Source organism: Protopterus annectens, chromosome 1.part0 (assembly GCF_019279795.1).
Source record: "Protopterus annectens isolate FY-2018-M chromosome 1.part0, PAN1.0, whole genome shotgun sequence".
Lineage (NCBI taxonomy): Eukaryota > Metazoa > Chordata > Ceratodontiformes > Protopteridae > Protopterus > Protopterus annectens.
This window is the reverse complement of record NC_056725.1, coordinates 508,183,638-508,206,277: the sequence shown is the minus strand read 5'-3', so window position 1 is coordinate 508,206,277 and position 22,640 is coordinate 508,183,638. Positions and strand designations below refer to the sequence as shown.

At 42.7% G+C, this 22,640-nt stretch overlaps 1 protein-coding gene across 2 annotated transcripts in view; it reads left to right on the top strand.

Annotated features, from left to right (window-relative positions):
- The window catches only part of AARS2 (alanyl-tRNA synthetase 2, mitochondrial), a 1,016,815-nt gene that overhangs the window by 354,803 nt on the left and 639,372 nt on the right, over positions 1 to 22,640 (top strand). For both annotated transcript variants that reach the window (XM_044060935.1, XM_044060942.1), the window contains one exon: positions 9,341 to 9,449. In XM_044060935.1, coding sequence (XP_043916870.1) covers positions 9,341 to 9,449 — 109 coding nt within the window. The remainder of the gene's footprint in view (positions 1 to 9,340; positions 9,450 to 22,640) is intronic.

The following is a 22,640-nucleotide window of genomic DNA, read 5'->3' as shown; positions in this document are numbered from 1 at the left end:
CTGTGTCAGTGGTTCCCAAATTGTCATCCCCTGGATTACAAGATTTGAATAACCAACTCCTGCAAGCAGGACCTGCTTTGGTGGATGAGGCTAGACATAGATCTTTGGAGCCACCCATTTCAACCCTCCCAGCCCACAGCCATTGTGACTACAGATGCTTCCCTAATTGGGTGGGGGGCCATTTCCAGGGAAAGACTGTCCAAGGCACATGGTCCACCTTAGAGGCCCACCTGCATGTCAGTGTTCTGGAACTGAGAGCTGTGCTGTTAGTGTTGCAGGCCTTCCATTCGGCTCTCCCTTTCAGGACAATTGCGATTCAGTCAGACAATATGTCAGTGGTCTGGTACATCAACAAGCAAGGAGGAACCAAGTCCTACCCCCTATGTCAAGAAGCCATGAGAATTTGGCAGTACGCGATAGCTTCCAACCGTTTTCTGATAGCAACACATTTCCCGGGGAGCTCCAATGTGATTGCGGACAAAGTGAGCAGATGCATCCTCATACCCCACGAGTGGTCCCTCAACCCCGTGGTGGAGTCTGTAATCTTCAGCCACTGAGGCCAGCCTTGCTGCTATTTTTTTGCTTCTGCATCAAACGCCAAATGTAGCAGCTACTTGGCCCTACTTCCCCCAGAGGGGGAATCATTGAGGGACACTCTGATCCACGATTGGCCCATGGGACTTCTCTGCGCCTATCCTCCCATTCCTTTGATCCCACAATTTCTAAAGAAAGCTCTTCGTTTGAGATGCAAGGTGATCCTCATAGCCCCGTTCTGGCCTTGACAAGTTTGGTTCCCCTTTCTTTGGCCTCACCTAGTATACCCGCCGTGGATTCTGGACCCACTTCCAGATCTGATTACTCACCCCCAAGGGTCGAGTCACCCGAACCTGTCCAGTCTCAAGCTGACCGCTTGGTTTCTCCACTTCCACTAGTCGCCAGGCAAGCTAATCTCTCCTCCCCTGTTTGAGGCATCATTCTGACCTCTCACAAACAGTCTACCCAGGAGACTATATCAGGATAAATGGAGAAGGTTCTCCATCTTGTCCAAGGATAACATGCTAGACCTGTATTTGGCTCCAGTTACTGCAGTACTTCAATACTTGGCTAAGTTTTTTTGATAATGGTGCCTCTGCCTCTACAGTACGGGTGCATCTATTGGCAGTTTCCACAGTGGTATAGATGGCACCCCTCATCTCTTTATGCCTCTGCAAGGCTTTCCTCAAGAGGACCTCTCATCTCAGGCCTCCTCTCAGACAGCCTGTGGAACCATGGAACCCCCACTTTAGTCCTCCAGTCTTTGACTCAAAAACCCTTTGAGCCTGCTGCCAAGTGTGACCTAAAGTTTTTGTCTTGGAAATCTTTGTTTCTGGTAGATATTACCTCTGCCAGAAGAGTCTTGAAGCTGCAGGCATTGTGTATCAAGAGGCCCTATCTGGTTTTTCATAAAGACATAGTGTCACTTCGGACGAACCCATCTTTCTGAATTCTCTATTAACCAGTCCATTGATCTACCAGTGTTTTTTCTGAATTTTGCCAGTAGAGGAGAGTATTGCCTTTACTCCTTAGACATACATAAACAATTGAGATTTTACCTAACAGGATCCAAACCTGTCCGTAAATTTGAACAGCTTTTCATTTCCTTTTCGGAACCCAAAATGGGAGAGGCTGTTTCCAAGGATACTTTATCAAGATTGCTGAGGGACTCATACATTTCACCTATTCTCTTCATAATGAATCCATGCCAAAAGTTAAAGCCCACTCCACTAGATCTATGGCAACTTATGTAGCATTCCATTCCAGGGCAGCCATGGATGACATCTGTGCAGCAGCTACTTGGGCTAAGCCTCATACCTTTATCTATCATTACAAATTGGATCTGGTTTCCAGAGGGAGAGCTGCCTCTGGCTCAGTTGTACTCAAGAATGTTCTTCCATAAGGGCCCCTCCCCCATGGACCTCAAGATACCTTGGGATTCTGTCCCATCAGTGATGAATGGAAAGAAGATTAACATCAGGTAAAGACGTTATGTCTTACCATAATGTTCCATCTGTGTTGTTCATCTTCTTTCATTCATCACTTCCCACCCTCCTTCCCCTTCCAAAGGCTTCTGGGGGATGCTTTGGGTCTAAGTGGTGCCCTAAGGTACTTGCGTAGAAGTGGCCTCTGCTTTACTTCCTTTTCTTAGCAAACTCGATCTGAAGTAACAGGGAGAAGGGCATTCTGGGTAGAGACTTAGCTTGAGAGTTTTTTTGGCTGGCGAGAGCTTGGTAGTAGGCAGACTCGGTTGCAAGGGCTCTGAACAAAACCCATCAGTGATGAAAGAAAAAAGATGAACACCACAGACGGAACGTTATAAGACATAACTTCTCTTTTTCCCCTCACTTCATACTACAATTCTTTTCTGTATTAGACTAACTTACCTTTAATTTCTTTACAAACTGTTGAAAATTTCTGTAAATATTAAATGATTGTCATATACATTGTATCAATTCTTAACCAATGTTTTTATGTTAAGTATAATTTCTTATAATTATTTAAACTGCAAATGTTTGTTTTATTTTTGGAGTCTACATGTCTTCCCTGTTCTGTTGGTTTCCTCCCACATTCCAAAGATGTGCTGGAGGTGGACTGGATACTCTAAATTGACCATAGATGTGTGGATGAACTTCTGTGACAGGGCTAGCCACCTGGCAGTATAAACCATGGCATTAGATGATTGTGACTTTTGAAGTGACACCCTGATCCCATGTGCAAAAATGGGAAAAGCGGTTGTGGATGGATGGATGTTTTTGTTTTATTTTGAAGATTTGAAATTGTTCTTAAAATATTTTTTAATAATTTGGAGTTTTTCTCCCCGGGCCTCCTCTGAAAATGGGAATCTACCCAGTCGAACTTTCCTAGTAACCAAATGTCAGTAAATAAAAGGTGATAACACAATTTTTAGCAACAATATGAAAAGATAATGTTTCTTATTTTTTATGGCTTAAAGGCAAGTGTTAAATCATTCACTTGCATTCTTCTGTCTTATATTATTTCATGCTCTTTCATGGGGAATCCAGACTAACAGAATGGGACAGAACATTTGGGCCCTTGATATTCCTCTGCTTTTCAAGAAGGCTGAAGTGTGGTTGGCTAGATGACTCAAATATCCCCTGTAATTTCTGAGACTTCTATCAGCCTTGCCATGAACTCTCTTGGGGGTCTGTTGGAGCTGGTGTTCCAGTTCAGGATTGTCTAGGGGTAGAGGGAGCAAGGTCGTTTCACCCTACAAGGCAACAAGCCCTACTCTTCCCAGTTCTCAATACTAGTGAATGGTATGTGGTGCCAACCTGTCCAGGCCTACTCCATGGAACACCCTTAAGTTCAGTTTAATATAGAAGAACATAGGGTTGAATCATTCAGGAGGTGCATTCCTCATCTACTATCTGTGCACCTCTCACTCCATTTCTCTATCCTCTGCACCTCCAAATACTACTATTCTACACTTCATCTACCCTGTTGTCATATTACTTCTTCTCACCTCACATAATTACTTTTTACTTACTCCTATTATCCTATCTCCCTAGATCTACTCAATACCCACAGTTACCTATAACACCATCACTGCCCTTCACCTTTAGTGCTACAAACAACATCATACTCGCACACATAAGAATGCACAGCCCTATAAAATGCCTCTCATCTCCAAAACTATTCTATTTCTGCTCTCTCATACCTCTGTCTCCTTCTACAACTAACATCTCATCACATAATCCACATACCTTACAAACCGTCTTCTACAACAGCCATATTTATACAGTGTCTACCCATCTATTCCTCAGTAGGCCCTACTTTATATGCCACAGACTTAATCTTACAAATCAAACTAAAAATCCTCTCCCATGAAAACCACAACAAAACCTCATTTCTAAACCATCTTCTCAATATTAAAAAGAAAATGCAACCTGTAAATCTCCCCACCCATCGCAACCTAAGTCAGTGCGACAATATACATACATACCCTGGTCCCCCTCAAGCCTGGTATAACCCCCAACCTCCTTAAAGTCCCTAAACTTCACCACCATCAATGTCCAAAGCATTAGAAATAAAATACCACACCTGCATGCCTGGCTAGACAAAAATAAACCAGACTTCACTGCCATTACCAAGTAGTTCAGTACACAAAACCTGTCCCACAATTCTCAACAGCAGAGATACTAGCATAATTTCTAAAAAAACGCATAACAGTGAAAGCCTTTGTATCTTAGTCATATACATCCCCCCAGGCAACAGCATTCCTATACTTGAAGACATTCTTGCTTGGTCAACTAATAACATTACAAATGAAACCATCATCCTAGGGGACATTAACTAGCTTGATATTTTTAATCGGGACCTTTCCACCAGCATAAACCTATGTAATTATATGCAACTAATAACCAGGCCCAACAACAAAACAGGCAATGGCTCAATTCTGGATTGGATTCTTGTCTCTGATCCTAACAAAATCTCTTCCTCAAGCACACTACCTAACAGTATTAGTGACCAATTACCAGCCTTTGTAACTCATAAGACCACTTCAGTCCTAAGCACACTCCAAGTTAAGCAAACCAGAAATTTATCTCGCTTCTAGTTGGGAGGGTGCCCTGATGGTTAAGGTGTTTGCCTGACAAACGCAAGGTGCAGGGTTTGAGTCTTACAAGGGACAATTGGCTAGGCTTAAAATTGCTCACAAGGGCAGTTAGCTTAGTACTAATCTGTGAACCTATGAACTTCTCTCCCAACACCTTTAATGAAATCTTACAAAGGATCAACTGGACCTCATTCAAATATCTTCCTCCCCATGAGGTTGTTGAATTTTTCAGTTCAGCATTTCTTAGAATTTTAAATAGTTTAGCCCCACCTCGACTAAAAAGAGTAAAAGCTAAACAGGCAATCTGGCTTACCAAACACACAAAGCATATTATGTCTTCTAGGGATAAAGCTTGGAAAACCTGACAGAATAATAGAACCCCTAATGACTTCATTCAGTATAAACAATTACGCAACCAGGCAAAATGACTAGTGATTAAAATTAAAAAAGAACACTTCCTAAGCCTTCAAAACCAACACAAACTAAACCCAAAGAGATTTTAGAGCACAATCAATTCCCTACTCCATCCAGGTAAAAATAGCAATCCCTGCTCTAATCCAGATAAAACTCCCATGAGATAGCCTCGCTCTTCATTTCATATTTTATAGACACCATAGCTAAACTCACCAATACCTTCTCACCTACAGACCCCTGACCAACTGAATTTCCCACTTCACACTCCTCTACTACTTCTCTGTTCTCATTCTCACCTATACCAACTTCCACTATAAAAAATACATCATAAACTCAAACCTTGTACTAACCAATCAGACAATTTACCTGCTGAATTTCTACAACTTATCTGCAAACTCCATTGCTTATCCTGTCAGCATACTCCTCAGTAAATCTACTCAGGAGTCCAGTATACCAAACATATGGAAGAAAGCATTTGTTTTTCCACTCCATAAAGGTGGCAACAACTCTGATATCTGTAATTTCCATCCCATCGCTATTCTCTCTCCCATCTCTAAAATATCAAAAAAAATGTGTTCACACTCAACTGTCTTGTCTAAAACCAGATATTTTCGCCCATACAGCACGGCTTCAGACCAGGTCATAGTACCTGCACTGCTCTCGTATCCTTTATGGACACAGTAAACAGGGCTTGCAATGCTGGTTACATAGAGAGGTCTAGGAACAGTGAAGAGACTAAGGCCTTTGACATGGTTTCACATCCCCTTCTGCTCACAAAACTCACCAACTTAGGACTCTCACCCCATACTTTAAACTGGTTCTCAGACTATCTCACCAATAGGCAACAGTCCACCAAATGGCAACACTCCTTTTCACCTTTTCTCAACACAACCACAGGTGCACCTCAAGGATCTATACTAAGTCCCCTCCTTTTCAGTATATTCATTAACAACTTCCACACCACCCTTACCCATGGCATAGTTATCCAATATGCAGATGATTCTACAATCATCTGCACAGCTAAATCTACATCTGAGTTACAGCTTCTTACCCAAAATGCTTTCACTTCAACCAAAACTTCCATGTCAAACAACTATCTTGCGCTAAATCCCAATACAACCAAACTTCTAATATTCCCCCCAAAAAACGACCACTCTGAACAAGAATGATTTTTCTGTCCAGTCCCATAATAATACTCTCATCGAAGTCGTTCCAAGTACCAAACTGCTAGGGGTTGTTGTTGATGAAAATCTAACATTCAACCTCGATATCCATAGCAACATCATCAAAAAGAAACGCATCAGAAATTAGGCATCCTCTATAGACACAAGTACTACCTTAATATTACTGCTAAAAAAAGCTCTAGCATTATCCTTCCTGCTGCCATCTCTACTACATGGTGCCGCAGTCCTCCTCAAAAACCAGACTGGACTCATGTTACAACAAGATTGCCAAATTTGTAACAAATTCAAAAAACTCAGCACACCACTGCTCACCTCTGCAACAGCTAAACTGTCTTGAACTCCCACACTGCCTCACTTTTTCACAATTAACCACTGCATATAAACTCCTATACAAGCCTTCAACTTTTCCCTCCCTTTCCTCCTTATTGACTACATACCACCCCAACAGGCCACTAAGATCCACAAACACAATGATGCTGAAAGTTGAAAAACCCAACCTTGCAGCTAGTCAAATGCTGTACTATTTTACTGTCTCATAACTATGGAATGTCCTCCCACCTTCTTTCAGAACAATCTATAATCCTGCTCTCTTTAAGAAATCTCTCGGATCATGCCTGTATTCTCTCTGGCAGTGTACTTGTGCCAAAATAGCACCTCCTAACACCTGATCCACTGTTATATCCCTCTACAATATCACTACTTAGCTCTCTCTGACTTGCTGAATTCAACAGCTTATGCCTACAAAACTTCGACAAGTAACAATCAAAACTGCTACCCTACCTAACGCCATCCTCAATGATCAAAATTGTACACAGTGTTTGTGTAATGTTTGTGCATAACTTGTACTATTGTGTTTAATATTTATTTCCATGCATTGAGACTGTATATGCACCGTATAGTGTGCTTTTTCTTGTGTGTACTGTTAATGTTACGTGGAGCTTTTCTCCCCAGGCCTCTACTGAAAATGGGGTCATCTTGGCCTATTAGACTTTTCTGGTTAGTCAGTTGGTAACTGTTAGTTAATTAATACATAAATAATTTTGCCTGCTTTTGAATTAGGCTTAAACCCATTCCTCTTTGCACTGAGCTTGCAGGGCTTGGGGAGGTGGTGTAGATTATGTTCCAAGTTTAGGTATTCTCAATATCATATGCCTCTGGCTTCTTCACTAAAGAAAATGAATTCCTTCTGTTTTATAAAGGTCAGTGGTAGGTGTAGATCTGTGATTTTTCTTTATGGCTTGACTATCCCTCTTGGTCCATTTAGAGTTGTCCCTTCTCCTTCATTATTAGATGAGTTTGCTTCTTTTTGCCTTTTGGCAGGGCTTTCTCTGCCATACTTCATTGACCTTTGCTGAGGTTCAGCATGATTAGTCACTAGTTGCTTAGAGCCCTTTCTTGTTGGGTTCGGTTAGTAGTAGTTCTTCATGAAAGTGGAGTTGTACCTTCTGGCAGATAGGGGTTATGAACCTTGAATCATGCCTGTTTAACAGATAAAAGTGATTGAAGGGAGTTGAATCCTACCACTACCACAAAATAATGTAAGATGTAGGGGTTATTGAACCAAAGTCTCTACTAGTGGCATCTGTTAATGCATGCGGGGAGTGATTGGTCTTAAAAAGTTAAGGCAATTGCACAGTTTTGGGCCCATTTGTTCCCTGCACTGGGATTTCACCCATTGCCCGAATGCAAACTGTTAGGTGGGGGCAGTTATTCAGGCAGGCATGATGATGCTCTGTACCCTTGCTGCATCCCAGCAAATTGGAATTTTTTTTTTGTGAAATCCTAACCATACACCTGAGTGGATGGATGTTTGCCCACATGCCAGAAGACCATCATGATTCCCAGAACTCCGAACAGCTAGAGAACTTGACTTTATCAATTTGATTAATGCATTTATTCTTGGCTGGGGAGGAATGTTCTCAGATAATGGGAATCTTTTGGATTAGATGAAGGTTACATTTTCTATAGTTTAATCTTTGTTGGAAGGTGAAGTCTAGTATCTGGATGGCAAAAAATGGGATCAAGGCCAGTGTTTTTAGTGGTGGACAGCCAAGAAATGTGGCAGCATTGAAGATGCAAACACAAAGTATCTCTAGTGAAGAGACTCAGAATGAGGGAGACAAGATGGATGCCTGTTTCTTGAGAAATTCTGAAATACTTTTAATGAAAATAACAAGTATAAGCCATGTTTTTGTGACAGAAACATCTAATATAGACACAAAAATAGAATTAGTCTCTCATACAAAGTTGCTGGGGGTCTTAATCAATGAAAACTTAAAATCTGACCTACACATTCAAAATAACATCAGTAAAACACACAAAAAACACAATCCATTCCTTTCTTCCCCTACTAAAAAAATCCTTGCGTCCACCCTCCTTCTACCTTCACTTCTTTATGGTGCCCCATTACTAACCAGCCTTCAGTCATCACTCAAAAATAAGCTAGAAATATTCTATAATAAAATAGACAAATTTGCAACCAACACTCATCTTTCCATCCACTTACTCATTTCTCTCAAAGCTTAATTCCTCACTATTATACGATTTTCTTTTTCAATTTTATTTATGCAATCTATTCCATTATGTTATATGTAATGTCTGCAGTCAAGCTTATCCTGCATGCCTTACATAACTGTATGTACTACTTAGAATCTAGTTCATTGTATTGTAATTGTATTGTATTAATCTTGCTTATATGAGCTTTTCTTCCTGGGCCTCCACTCAAAATGAACTCAGCTTGGCCCAGTAGACTATCCGGTAAACAGGCGCCAATAAATAAATAAATAAGTTTGCTGCTTCATAAAGTATTAAGCCGCTAATGTAAGAATTTAATATTGAGTGGCATCAAGGAATATTAGCGTAAAAATAACTATTTTCCTGTCCATTCTTAGTCTCTTTCACCACTTACTAAGGCATTAGAGAGTTAGGTCCCCTAACATCCATTTAACAGTTCAGAATATCTTTGTGTATAGCACTTTCAACAACATAGTTAAGCAAATGTACTGGATTCTGAAAATTGGTTGTTTATCTAGTTCAGTATGTCTGCCTTTGTCAGATAAAATTGTAATTAGCTTGTTTCAGCTTGAAAAGTTTGTGAATTCTGTAACTTGTAGGTCTTCTGTCTTTACAGATAATGGATATCATTAATAGAAATGAGGCAGCCTTCTTGTCTTCTCTTCACAAAGGGCGCAGAGTGATTGAAAGAACACTAGAACAGAGCACTAACACAGTCTTCCCAGGTATGGTAGCTTTTGTTTCCCTCTTCTTATTCATCTCTATGAGCTTCTCCTTCCTTATGCAGTACTGTGTTTTAAAACTCAAAATGAGACCCAACAACAGCAGCAGGGTATGTATAGCTTTAGATCTTATGTTCTTTTCATTCTTCCTCACTAATGGATTTGGAATCGATTTTTGAATCCAACTCGGCCGCATACACTAGACTTCGGATCTAGCTGTCAAGCTCCTCCCTCTACCCATAATGTTCTATTCCACCCCCATTGCCTCAGATCTTGTTTGCTGCCATTGTGGTGTACTTATTATTAGTTATTAAAATTCTCTAGTTCTTTCTTTAAACTTTGCTAGTTTTTTCTTGCATCCTCCCTCTTAGTGGTCGCTGGCATTAGGGATTTCGTTGGACTTTTTTACTGTGTTTAATAGTCTTTGTACCATTGTTGGTACCTAGAGTTACCTGATTTAACAGGTATTTCTTAAAATACCGTAGTTGGTATTTTTCATCCTTCCTTTTTTATTTCAGGCTGTTTTCCTATAGTTACTGTTTTTCTGGTAATTCTTTACGAACAGCTATCCTCTTATTCTGTTAAAAAAAAAAAATTCTTGTTGTTAGTTCAGGGTTTGTTCTCCTTTTAGTTATGTCAGAGAAACCAACTGGATTTAAGAAGTGCACTTCTTGTCAGCATATGATCCCAAATGCACTTCTTATGGGCATCTGAGTTTGTTTGGGACTGGACCACCTTAACACAGCCTGCTCAGTTTGCTCTACTTTTTATCTGAGAGCTTTGGCTGACAAACGAAATAAGCTCATCCTCAAAATTTTTACTTCCTGCTTCTTCTTGGGCACAAACCCCTTCAAAAAGTCTGAAATTTGTTTCTTCAAATTCCAGGAAAAGGTACCCTCTGAAGTCCCCAAGGGCTTCCTTGGAGCCGGTAGAAAAGATTTGAAAAATCTTGGATCCTAAACTTCTTGAACTTCCCACAGATCCAGAGTCATCCTCTGATCTGAAAGGGTTGGCTCCTGTAGTCAAATCTCTTTTGTCTTCTACTTCTTCTTCTGATCCTAAGCCCTCGGATGAGAGAGACAGTACATTTTGCAGAAGCCATACTCCAGAGTACGCAGTAAAACCTATCTCACCTTGTCTGTCCACTCAGTTATTCCAAACCCTGAAAAAACATTTTCTACCCCCCTCCACAGCATCTTCTAGGTGTTTCAGAAGTCTGTCAGAGGTGGATGTGGATAGGATGATGTGTAAATTCTTCAAAGCTCCAATCCAGATGGGGTTCTGCCAGCTGCATTCCCTACTGGATCTGCGAGTGTGCCAAAGAAGTCCATTATTTTTCCCGCTCTAATCCAACCTGTGATTTCGGAGTCCCAGGATCCAAGATCTCAGGTTCGGCATCTGATCCTAGGGTAGCTCCTTCCTGCACTCTGACAATTTTTCTGACTGGCTGTGCTCCGATACCTTCGGATATGAGTGGATCTTGGAGCCAAGATGTCAGTGCTAGATCTGAGGGGTTGGGTTCAGCTCCATTTTTGTTGTATCCATCACTCCCTGTTGGAGCTTTGGTCCTGGACAGCTCAGATCTGATTCTCCCCTTGAGGCTCTGATCCAGGGATGGCCCCGACCTACCTTTTTTGGAGGCTTCAACTCCGAGGAGAGAGGAGAGGGTTTCCCCTGATCCCTTGGCATTCAAGATAGTAGAAAGAGCTTTCTCTCTCCATAGAGAACTGTTGTCTCGTGTTTTAGATTCTAGCCCCTATCACTTACTGGCTATGAGCTCTGAGGCTGTCAGACCTATTCCACAGGAGCAACCAGTTCTAGTTAGTCTCCAGGAACTTCCTCTCTCTTCTGATACCTCCCCTGAACATCACACAGAGTAGGTTCCTGGGAAGAGGGATGTATAAGAGGAAAAACAGACTCCCCCATGAAGTCTCTTACTGAATGTACTGATTTTGATGATTGAGAAGGATCCCCAGATCACCACCTGATGACATCTTCTTTGGAGATATTCTAGAAATCCTTAAGTAAAAAGGTGGCTGCTCATCCCAAACTTTTTCTCCTGAAGAATTGTTGTTCCTGGAGGCTTTTGGTTCTGGACTGTCTATGTCTTGGATGACCCCCACCTGACAGACAAACTTATTGATCTGGTTTCCCATCAGGCATGGAAGGAGATGGACACTGTCAAGTCCATCCCCAAATGCCAGGCCAAGTTTTTGGCCCCTCCTTTGGACCATCCTGTTTGGAACAAAAGAGTTCCCGTTGATGCTTTGGTGGCGAAGCAGCCACTTAGAAGGAGCTAGCAGAGCAGAGTTCTTCTGCCAAACAGAGTCCAGTGCATTGGACAGATTTGTAAAGCGAGTGTTCACCTCGGCTACCTTCACTTTGAGTTTGCTTAATTATCTGGCACATTTTACTAGGCTGCAGAGAGATTTGAACTATCAAATCCTGTCTCTGAGTCCATGTCTGCTAAGGATTTCAAAAGTACTTCTCAGCGGCTGCTCTTTTGTCTGTTTCAATGCTTTGATGAAGTTAATCTCTCATACAGCTTAAGAAACCTCATGAGCAGCCAGTTCAGGTATTGCCATAAGGAAACATGCCTAGATGCAGCTGTGCAACTTTGTGGAACCCTTTAAGACATCTTTTGTTAATGACCCGATTGATGGCACTTCATTGTGTGGGCCATCAGTTACAGATACACTTACCTGCAGTGAAAAAGATGGAAAAAACCTTGCCTGCCCATAGGTTCATTGGTAGGTACTATGCTATTGGCCCTAGGGCCTATATAAGCCTAGCCAAAAGGTACCCTGGCTTTCGCCACCCAAGAAAATTATTTTCCTGTGCCACTGTCGAGCAGTGCCACAGAAGTGATCCCAGGGTGAATTTTCTATCTCCTATCCAATCAAGATTTTTCTTGAAGAGTGCTAATGAGGAGCTTTGTTTGATATAAATAGGTAGTTTGTTCCAGAGTATGGGAAGTCTCTGGGACAGGAAACTATCCCTCCAACATGCTCTGTTTATTGTGGTGACAAGGTTTAGATCCCTAGAGTGTATAGCTCGGAGGGACTGGGATTTCTTTAAGTGAAGCATGTCCAAAAGCTCTGGGTTTGGCATAGCTTTGTGTGTTAGGCAGAGATCGCCTCTGAGTAGGCAATATGCAACGGAGTAAAGCTGCAGTTTTTTGAGACAGTCTGTGTAGGGCATCTGTTTGAGGCCGGTAATCCTCTTTGTGAGGTATTTCTGTGGCCCTTCCAGTTGTAGATGTCTTGTGAGGTAAATACCAAAGGGGGCGTTGTACTCTAATGGGTCTAATGAGTGACAAGTAGAGTTGAACAATGACCTCTTTTTTCCTGGATGAGAAACCTTTTGTGATAAGGTGTGCCACATAGAAGGATTTCCTGACTACTGTGGTGATGTGATTATCAAAGGAGAGACTACTGTCCACCTGTGTCCCAAGGTCTCTTATCACACTTTCGGTATTAAGTAGACTACTGCTTATGTGGTAGTTCATGGGTACAGAGCTTTTACCAAAAGGGATGACATTGCACTTTTTGGCATTGAGCTCGAGGCCATGGCTTTGACACCAGGCATCTGTCTCAGCGAGGCCCTTTTGTAGGATACCCGCATCTTTTGCAGTTTTGATTATGACTCCTAGTTTGCAGTCATCTGCGAACTTCGTTAGCCAAAGACCTTCTGTGTTAGCCTGTACTTCAGAGGAGTAGATACCAAACAGGAGAGGACCCAGGACTGAACCCTGTGGTACTCCACTTGTCACTGGTCTGAAGTTGGATTTGGAGTCTGCTACTTTCACAGTGTGGGTTCTGTCAGTGAGCTAGCTGACAACCCATCTTGTGACATAGGGATTTATATCTAGTTTAGTGAGTTTATCTATAATTCCAAAGTGGGGGATGGTGGTGAAAGCCTTGGCGAGATCTAGATAGGCTGTGTGAACCACCTTACCCTCATCTATGGCGTTGGTAACTGCTTCAGAGAAGTCTATCAGGTTTAGGAGACATGATCTGCCTTATACAAAACCGAACTAGGGGGTCCTGAGTTTGAAGATTACCAATGTTATTGTTTATAAGTTCCGTGATGATACGTTCCATAGCCTTGCAGACCAGGCTCGTCAGGCTAATGGGGCGGTAGTTTCCAGGGTCCATGGTGGCTCCCCCTTTGTGGAGTGGGATAACCGTTGCTGTGCGTCATTCAGTGGGCACATAGCCTGAGGTGAGGCTATGATTGAACATGGTACTTAGGTGGGGTGCCAGTTTGTTCTGTAGTTCATGTAGAACGCAGCCTGGGATGTTGTCAGGTCCCATGGATGCTGTGTTTTTGGCTTTGGTAAATGTGTTTTTTACCTGTCCAGCCATGATTACAGGAACTTTGCATTCTTCCGATATAGAGATGGGCCCTTTAGGGGATAAGAGGGGGGTAAAGTTAGCAGTGAACCTATCTGCCAGGATGTTGGTAATATCAGTTGGTTCTGTATATTTAGGGCCATTGTGCTGTAACTCAGAGCAGATCTGAGTGTTGCCATTGAGATTCTTGACATAGCTTTAGAATGCTTTGTGGTTGTCTTTAGAGTCCGTGGCAATTTTGTTTTCGTAACTAGCTTTGGAGGATTTTATGAGGGATCTCAGCTTCTTACTGAGGCTGACCACGGAGTTCCTCCAATCATGGGATTTTACTCTTTTTTGCAACAGTTTCTTACTTCTGTTGTAGAGTTTGTTTATGGCAGGGGACCACCAGATTGGCTTCCTTATTTTGGAGGATAGCATCTTGATTCTGTTAGGGATTGCACAATCCATGCACTCGTGAAAGTGCTTTTAAAGTGCATTTGTGTAGGCTTCAGCAGTCATACCTCTATTGTCCGTCAGCATGGGTGTCGTGAAGTTTGCCACTTCTGTCTTAAGAAGCGTGAAGTTGGCTTTGGAGAAATTTTTTACTGTGGTTTCCTTAATGGGGGCTGGGGAGGGATGTGGATGTCTAGGGTGATTAGCTTGTGGTCGGATCTGACCAACGAGGAAGTGACCTCTGGTGTGGAGCAACGGTTGCCGATGTTGGTAATAACCAGCTCTAGGATATTGCTGCCCCCTGGTGGGGGTGTGGATAAGTTGATCCAAGGCACAGGAATTTACGAAATCCAGAAAATGTTGAGCACAAGATTTGGTACAAGATTAGTTTTCCCAGTAAATGGTGGGGTAGGTGAAATCGCCCATTATTAGGGTGTTAGGTTGTACCCTAATATTTTCCAGTGTATCAAGAAATGAGGAGTGGGAATCCTGGTGCATGGCGGGGGATCTGTAGCAAGCTACAGTTTGGATTGTGGTCTTACCCAGAGTTAGTTGTACTTGGATAATCTCGGATGCATTATGCTGAGCAACTAGCCTGGAGGTTTGGATATCATTAATGAATATGGACACACCTCCGCCTTTAGTGTTTCAGTCCAGGTTAGGTGGCCGAAAGGTGTGGTATGAATTATAGCTTGGTAATCCAGGGGTACACTCTGGAGCCTTGAACCAGGTCTCTGTCACTGCACAGATGTTGATGTTCTCCATTTTAAGGAGTGCCTCGAGAGTGCATTTTGAGGTTTAGACTTCTAGCATTGCGTAGCAATACCCTCAGATTCTGCTTGCTTGCACCTGTTACGGTTGTGAATTTGTCATTTGAATTTTGCCTACAAAAGCCAGTATAGGGGTGGCTAGAGCCATAGCCAGTGTCTGGAATCCCAGGGGCGACATGTGCAGACCATCTCTGGCAAAGCATTGTGGTTTGTCAGTCATGTCATCCCAGGCAGGCAGATACTGGATCCCCTTAGAATGACACCAGAAGCTTAGCCAATTGTTGAAGTCATTCACTTTGTCCTTGTACTGTGGTATCATTGTGGGTGATGGCAGGATGCTACTCAGGGCTAGGGTCATACCTGTCTGAGCTGCAAGATCATACAGCTCCTCCATGTCCCTTTTAATGTAGTCAAGGGAGGTACATCTCTGGTCATTCACACCAACATGGACAATAACAGAGTCATATTTGTACTTGTTGTGGAGTGACCTGAGTGCATGCATTATGTGGTGGATCCTGGCACCCGACAGGCAGCTGACAGTAACTTTCTCCTTATTTAGCCTGGTGAGTGTAACATCAGTGTGCCTGACTATAGAGTCACCTATGACTAGAGTGTTGGGTATGTTGTTATGCCTTATGGGCTGTGGTTGAGTGGCACACTGAGTTTGTGGGCTATGTGATGTTCATCGTGTTTCACTGTTGCAGTCATTACACTTGGGTTATCCTGCTGGCAGGCAACCCGCAGTCGGCCTGAATTCTAAAGTCCTGGTCCGGCGTCGGCTGCTGTCGCCTCTTCCCTGACGTCAGTGCGCCAGGGGTATAAAAGATGCAGCCAACGCCATTTTCTTCAATCTTTCTTGCCGCGCGGTGCCCGAAGCAAAAGCAGTTTGCAAGTGCCGGTCGGCCGACTCCTGAGATTTTCAAAATCGAATTTCAGATCAGAAGTTTTCAATAAAGCTAAGTACCCCATTGGGGAAACTTTTTTCTTGCTCCAGACCGATGTCAGAAAAAGTTAACAATTGTATTTCTTGTGGGAAGCAAATACCTCGTAAGGATTTCCACTCTTACTGTATTCCTTGCCTAGGCCCTGACCACGACGTTGCTAGTTGTCGGTTTTGTGCTAGATTTAACCAATGCACTATTAAGAGTTGGTATGATTTTGCTTTTCATTATTTTGGCAGAAGGTTTAACTACATAATGCCGTCGGAACAACCAACGATCAGAATTCATAAAAAAACACAAGGATAAAGACAAGGACAAGCATCCGAGGTCCAAAACCGATGATGAAGCCTCTTCTAGGCCAGTCGCCGGTGCTCAGTGAGGTGCTTTCGCAGCCCCTGACTCCCGCTACCTCATAGCCATAGGCCGCCTCCGACTCCCACGTGGAGACAGCTAGGCCTCTGGATACTCAAGGTATTGGCCCTTCGGAAATTAACCCCTCAGATGGGTCCGGAGCCGCTGAGCAGGCATCGGCTTCTGAGGGTGTCTTCAGACCTACACAACTTTATATAAAGCCTACTTCAGCATCCAAGACAAAGTCAAAAACAGTTTTAAAGACAAGGAAACCAGTACAGCATTCTCCAGGACAGGCTTCTATGCCTAAGAAACAGATGCTCAAAATGGCCGAAGACCTAATTACTTTTATCAGGGGTTCCCATCCCCCTCCTGATAAGAGGCCTAGGCAAGACACTGAATATGATTCCTCTGATCAGGTTTCCATTTATGATTCCTCTTCTGATCAGGGTTATTCTGTTCCTTCCTATGAGGATTCTGATGCTGAAGATTCTATTCCTTCAGCTTCTCCTCCTGAGGACTATTCTTTTGGGAAAACCCTGCATACCATGAAGGGAGCATTTCCATTGGGAGAGCCAGGATTATTCCGATTTTAAGAAAAGACTTGGAGACTTTCTTTTACTTCCTCAGCACCGACCCCTTGCAATTCCCCCTGTTCTAGACATAGTAGATGATGTTTTTTTCAGAGTCAGGCCTGTCTCCAGACTCTCTACCTCCTGCCCCTGTTAAGCCGGACAGATACTACAGGGTCCCAGACTCCCACAAATTTCTTTATAAAAACCCTGCTGCTGATCCAGAAACTATCTGTCAAGGTCCCAAGGGGGTCAAGGCTGCTTCTGCCAAAAACCTTGTCCCCTCAGACAGCGATTCTAGGGCTTTGGACAGATGGGGGAAAAAGTTTACACTTCTGCTACCTTGGCTGTAAGGGTTTTAAATTGTCAATTTCATATGCTCAAATATCAGCAGTACTTAATGTCTTTGTTAAAACAAAAAATGTTGACAAATTCTGAATGTTCTGAGAACAAAGATTTGCAGGATTTATTGCATGCAGCTGAAGAAGTGGGAAAACATACTTTGCAATGTGGCTATGATTCATTGGAGGCCTCGTGCAGGGCCGCTGTTACTGGTTCTGTTACTAGAAGGCATGCTTGGTTAAAGGAACAGAATCTGCCTGATCATGTTAAAGCAAAATTATTGGATGCTCCATTACAGCATGATACTTTGTTTGGTGTTAAGGCAGAGGAGGTGCTAAAGAAAATGGAGGATAAGGCAAAATCTATGCAGACAGTAAAGGATTTCTTACAGATGTAACCACCCAGATTTAGCAGGGACTGGCCCTCTAAGAATTGGTCCTTTCCAGTATCAGACAGACCACAGAGGCAGATTCAGATGCCTTAGAGGCAGGCAACAGCCCCAGGGCTCATACAGGCCCAAACAATGGGGTGCTTCTACCTCCAAAAAACGGAGAAGACAAATCACAGCCTTATAGAAAACAGTCCCAGTGACTTCCCTTTTCCAATGTCAAGCACTTATTTTTTGGCAGCACCCTTAGGGGGAAAGCTAGCACTTTTTTCACAAAACTGGTACAAGATCACCCAGGACAAATGGGTTTTAAATATAGTCTCACAGGGTTACAGGTTCCACTTCCACACCCTTCCAAAGGTAAAAGGCATACCAGACCTGCCCCGCAATCAATGGCAAGAGGCACAAAAATAAGTTTCATCTCTCATGGACATGGGGGCTATTCAGCCAGTGCCACACCAAGAGCAGGGACAAGGATTTTACTCAAAACTTTTCTTAGTACCAGGAAAGGACGAAGCCTGGAGACCAATTCTGGACCTATATATTCTAAATACTTTTCTGGACGTCCCAAAATTAAAAATGTTGACTCTACAGCAGCTATTGCCCATGCTGGACAAGAAGGCTTGGCTTGTAACTTTGGACCTGAAAGAGGCATACCAAGACATAGACTTATCTGTACCTATCTATTCTATACAACCTATGTGGTGTATTTGCTTGTAGATGAAAGTTATGTGCATGCTTTTTTATGATCATAATTTTTACAGCCTACTCTATTGGGGGCACCTGACATCTGATGCAAGAAAAACTGAAGAAAATGGCGTCAGCTGCATCTTTTATACCCCTGGCGCACTGACGTCAGGGAAGATGCGACAGCAGCCGAAGCCGGACCAGGACTTTGGAATTCAGGCCGACTGCGGGTTGCCTGCCAGCAGGATAACCCAAGTGTAATGACTGCAACAGTGAATACACTCGAACATTTACATTTGTGGTAGGTACACAACTGTACTTTATTTGGGTTGTGTTGGGGGGTGGAGGTTGCTTGTGTTTCTGCTTTGTAGGTCCCTGTTGCTTGGGCAAGTTTTGTGTTTCTATGCATGTGTTTTGGTGGTGTAGGTTTTGAGGGACTATGTGATGAGTGTGGTGTGGTGCAAGTGTTTACCTTCTCCTCGACTGTCTAGTCCAGTCTTGGGTGAAGAGAGCTTTGCTTCCAGTTTGGCTGTATAAGTGCATCTCTCACAGGTTGTAGTGTTAGGAGGAGAGGGTTGTCTGTGTACATGAGGCAATTGCTGCATTGCCCCAAGATGCCCAGATTCATCAGGTGGACAGGAGAAAATGCCAGGAGCTGACCCTTAGACATGCCTGGATAGGTACTTATTTGTTAAGAACTAGAAACTGTTTCCCTCTAGACAAGTGAGGAAAGTTCAGTGCTGTAGTAATTTTGTAGCTTATTTAGTGCTTACAACGAGTTCTGAACAAGTGCTGAGCTCAAAGAAACAGACTTGAGTGCTGAAACTAAAAAACTGGCTAGTTCTAATAAACAAAATTTAGCTAGAAGGCTTCCCTCCAACACAGAAAGGCTTGGGGGCTCAGAAGCCCGCAAACAGTCCTGGGCACAGCAAATCTGTATCCAGACTAGACTACCCACAGGAAAGGCAGGAAACAAGCTTAGAAAAATTTTCTCAAGTTTTCTCAGTGGAGTTTTTCTAGAAACCAAAGTGGTGGTAAAAAGATGTTCCTTCTAGAAACCAAAGAGGTGGTATGAAGATGTGTTGACGTAAATCTCGGCGGCCTTTCCAGGATTTGCATGGGAATAATTCCTCCAAAGGCAAATTTTAATGGTGGACATAGCCCTAGAGGCAGAGGAGGCCCACAGAACAAGGACTTCAGAGATTCCTTTTCAGATAGGCCGTATCAGCGCTTGCCTGACTGTCCAACTCTGGAGGCAGTCGGGGGTCATTTCTCTTTACAATTCCACAAAAAGGGCACTCAGAGGCACCAGATACCTGGAATAAAAATGTAACCTTTATTAACGCTTTAACAGGATCACCGTGTTTTTGTCCTCCAACACCAGGACTTCATCAGATAACCATTACATTACAACTACAATCTTATATACCCAAGTCCCCTCACCAGTACCAGTTAATTAACTAATAATACAGTTAACTTCTCATGCTACCCTGAACCATTCACACTATAAAAAATACCCATGTTTGTAAAAAAATATATATTTTAATACTTCAGACCACAAGTTTCAGGCCAGATGAATTCCCTCAGTTGAGTACACAGACTGATTTAGTAAAATAAAAAAATAACGTCTGCAGTAAAAGTTAACGGCAAAACTTCAAACTGTAATACCATTAAGAGCAAATAACACTTCTGTGACACTATTATGTGTTGAGTGTTATGTATTGAGTGTTATTTGCTCTTAATGGTATTAGAGGCTGAAGAGCTCAGTAGTCCTCGTTGCCCCCATATGGCCTTGGCAAGTTTTGTTCCCCTTTCTATGGTCTCATCTTCATTATCCTCCATGGATCCTGGAGCCTTGTCAGGATGTCCTGTATTACCCATTGGGGATTCAACATCCCAACCTTCACGCCCTCAAGTTAACCATGTGGTTTCTTCACGTCCAGTAATAGACGGTCCAGGTTCTCTTTCCCAGTTCCCGATATTATTATGGCTTCTCAAAAAGCTTCTATCAAGAAAATGCATAGGAGCAAATGGAGAAAGTTTTCTTTTTGGGCATCTGACCGAAACATTTACCCCTTTTTGGCTCCAGCCTCTTTAATTCTTTTTCTTACAAGCCTTCAGTTGGCAGCAATCTCAAATTTCCATTCAAGAAATACATTTTTCTCACTGGCTTCTTCCAGATTGTGTAAAGCATTTATGAAGGGTATTTTTTTTCTCAGACCTCTGATAAAGGATCCTTCACCTCCTTGGGACCTTACTGTGGTTCTTTCAATTTGAACTCTGAAACGCTTTGAACCGTTAGACAAATGTGATCTAAAACTTGTGTCGTGGAAAATGGTCTTCTTGGTAGCTATATAACTTCAACGAAAAAAAATTTCTGAACTCCAGGCTCTGTTAGCAAAACCCCCCCTTACATTGTTTTTCAAAAAGACAGGGTTTCTCTACGGACCTTGCCCTTCCTTTGCACCTAAAGTGACTTTTGAAAATAACATCAACCAGTCCATTAATTTACCAGTCTTTTTTCCAAATTTTTCCAGTAAGGGAGAGTGCATGCTACATCTATTTGATGTGCACAGACAGCTACGTTTTATCTTAACAGAACAAAACAGTTAGTCAGATCAGCTTTTTGTATCCTTTTCCTCAAATCATCTGTGTCAGTCAGTCTCTAAAGTTACCCTAGCTGAATGGATTACAGACTGCATTTCATTGATTTATTCACAAAAAGGTTTCGTTTTACCAAGACCTCCCTGAGCTCATTCAACTCTGTCATTGGCTACCTCATCGGCCTTGTGGTGAAGGACTTCTATTGATGACATTTGTGCAGCAGCCATATGGTCCAAGACTCGTACCTTTATTTCACTTTACAAGTTGGACATCTTATCTAAAAATAGAGCCTCGTTTGGTTCGGCAGTGTTCTGGGATATCCTTTCATGAAGGCCTCCCAGTGTTTACATAGCTGGGGGCTCTGTCCCATTAGTTAGGAAGAATGAAAAGGACAACATCAGATTTATAAGTTACGTACACACCATAACTAGGTATGTGTGTTGTCCATTTTCATTGTTCCTCACCTTCCCCTCCCATCCACCCCATCCCTTTTCCTTCTGAAAGAGCCTATTGGACTATGTTTGGAACCTACTGTTCCAGGTTTGAGCCTTGTCTTTATTTATGTCTATCCTTTCTCTCTTGGACCAGGGAGAGATTAGGCAGCAAACTCGATCTGAGGCAGTGGGGCTGAAGTAGAGCATTATGAATAGAGGGAGGAACTCGAGAGCTGGATCCAAAGTCTAGTGTATGTGGCCAAGTCAGTTCTGCGAATCAGATCCGAACACATTAGTGAGGAAGAATGAAAATGGACAACACAGATGGCTAGTTATGGTAGTACATAACTTACAATTCTCAAATGTGTGCCAGGCAAGTTCCCTGTGAGCCAGAAAACGCAACACAGACTCTCGTTTGGTATGTGCTTGGATTAATCTCGTCTTTTTTTTTCCAGTTCAGCATACTTTTTTAAAGCATCCATGCTTTGAGGCAGAAGTACTGTATCCATTTCTTTTTCAGCCAGACCATTAATCTTGAAATGCATCTTGTTAGAGTTGCTGTGATGAGTGCCTAAGCCAGTGCAATGTAAGTATCTTTCTGCCCATCAGCTGGCAGGCCAAAAACTGCACCAACATTGCATCTCCAGCCTGGTAGAGCAACACATTGTGAAGCACAACAACATTAGTGCCAGCAGTGTAGCCTAGCCATCACCTGAAGATTTTGGAATTAGAACTTCTGGCCTATGTTACTACCAGGAGAATGATGGTTCAGAGTTCTTTGTGTGGGGATTAGCAGGAAGGTTCTGTAGGCAGCTCCTAGTCACTGTTGGAGAACCACATACTTCTACCACCTTTGATAATGTATAGCTCTGTGGACTCTCTCCCTCACCTAACATATTGTGTCAGTCTGTCATGAACTCGACCATTTATGTTTCAGTTGTGCACAAGCTTATCATTTTATGAGCTGGTAGGGGAAGTGGAACACTTCCTCCTTACTCTCCCTGAAGAAAATTAAGATCCAGAGAGCATTATTTCCAAGACAGAGTGGGGTAAGTGAGTCTTTCTGACTCTAGAGCTCCCCTTCCAGTGACCAGTTCCAAGACGTTCTGAGGCTTATGAAGATCACCATGGATTAACCTAGGGCACTCATTCCCCCTGCTACCAAGGAATATCTTGCGAAGTATCTGGAGATGGACTCCTTCTGTAAGATCTCCACAATCAAGCACAGTAACCTGTGACCATAGTAGTTTACCACCTTGCCTGCAGACCAGAAGTCTAAAAAGTCTAGAATGTAAACTGGATGTACAATCCAGAT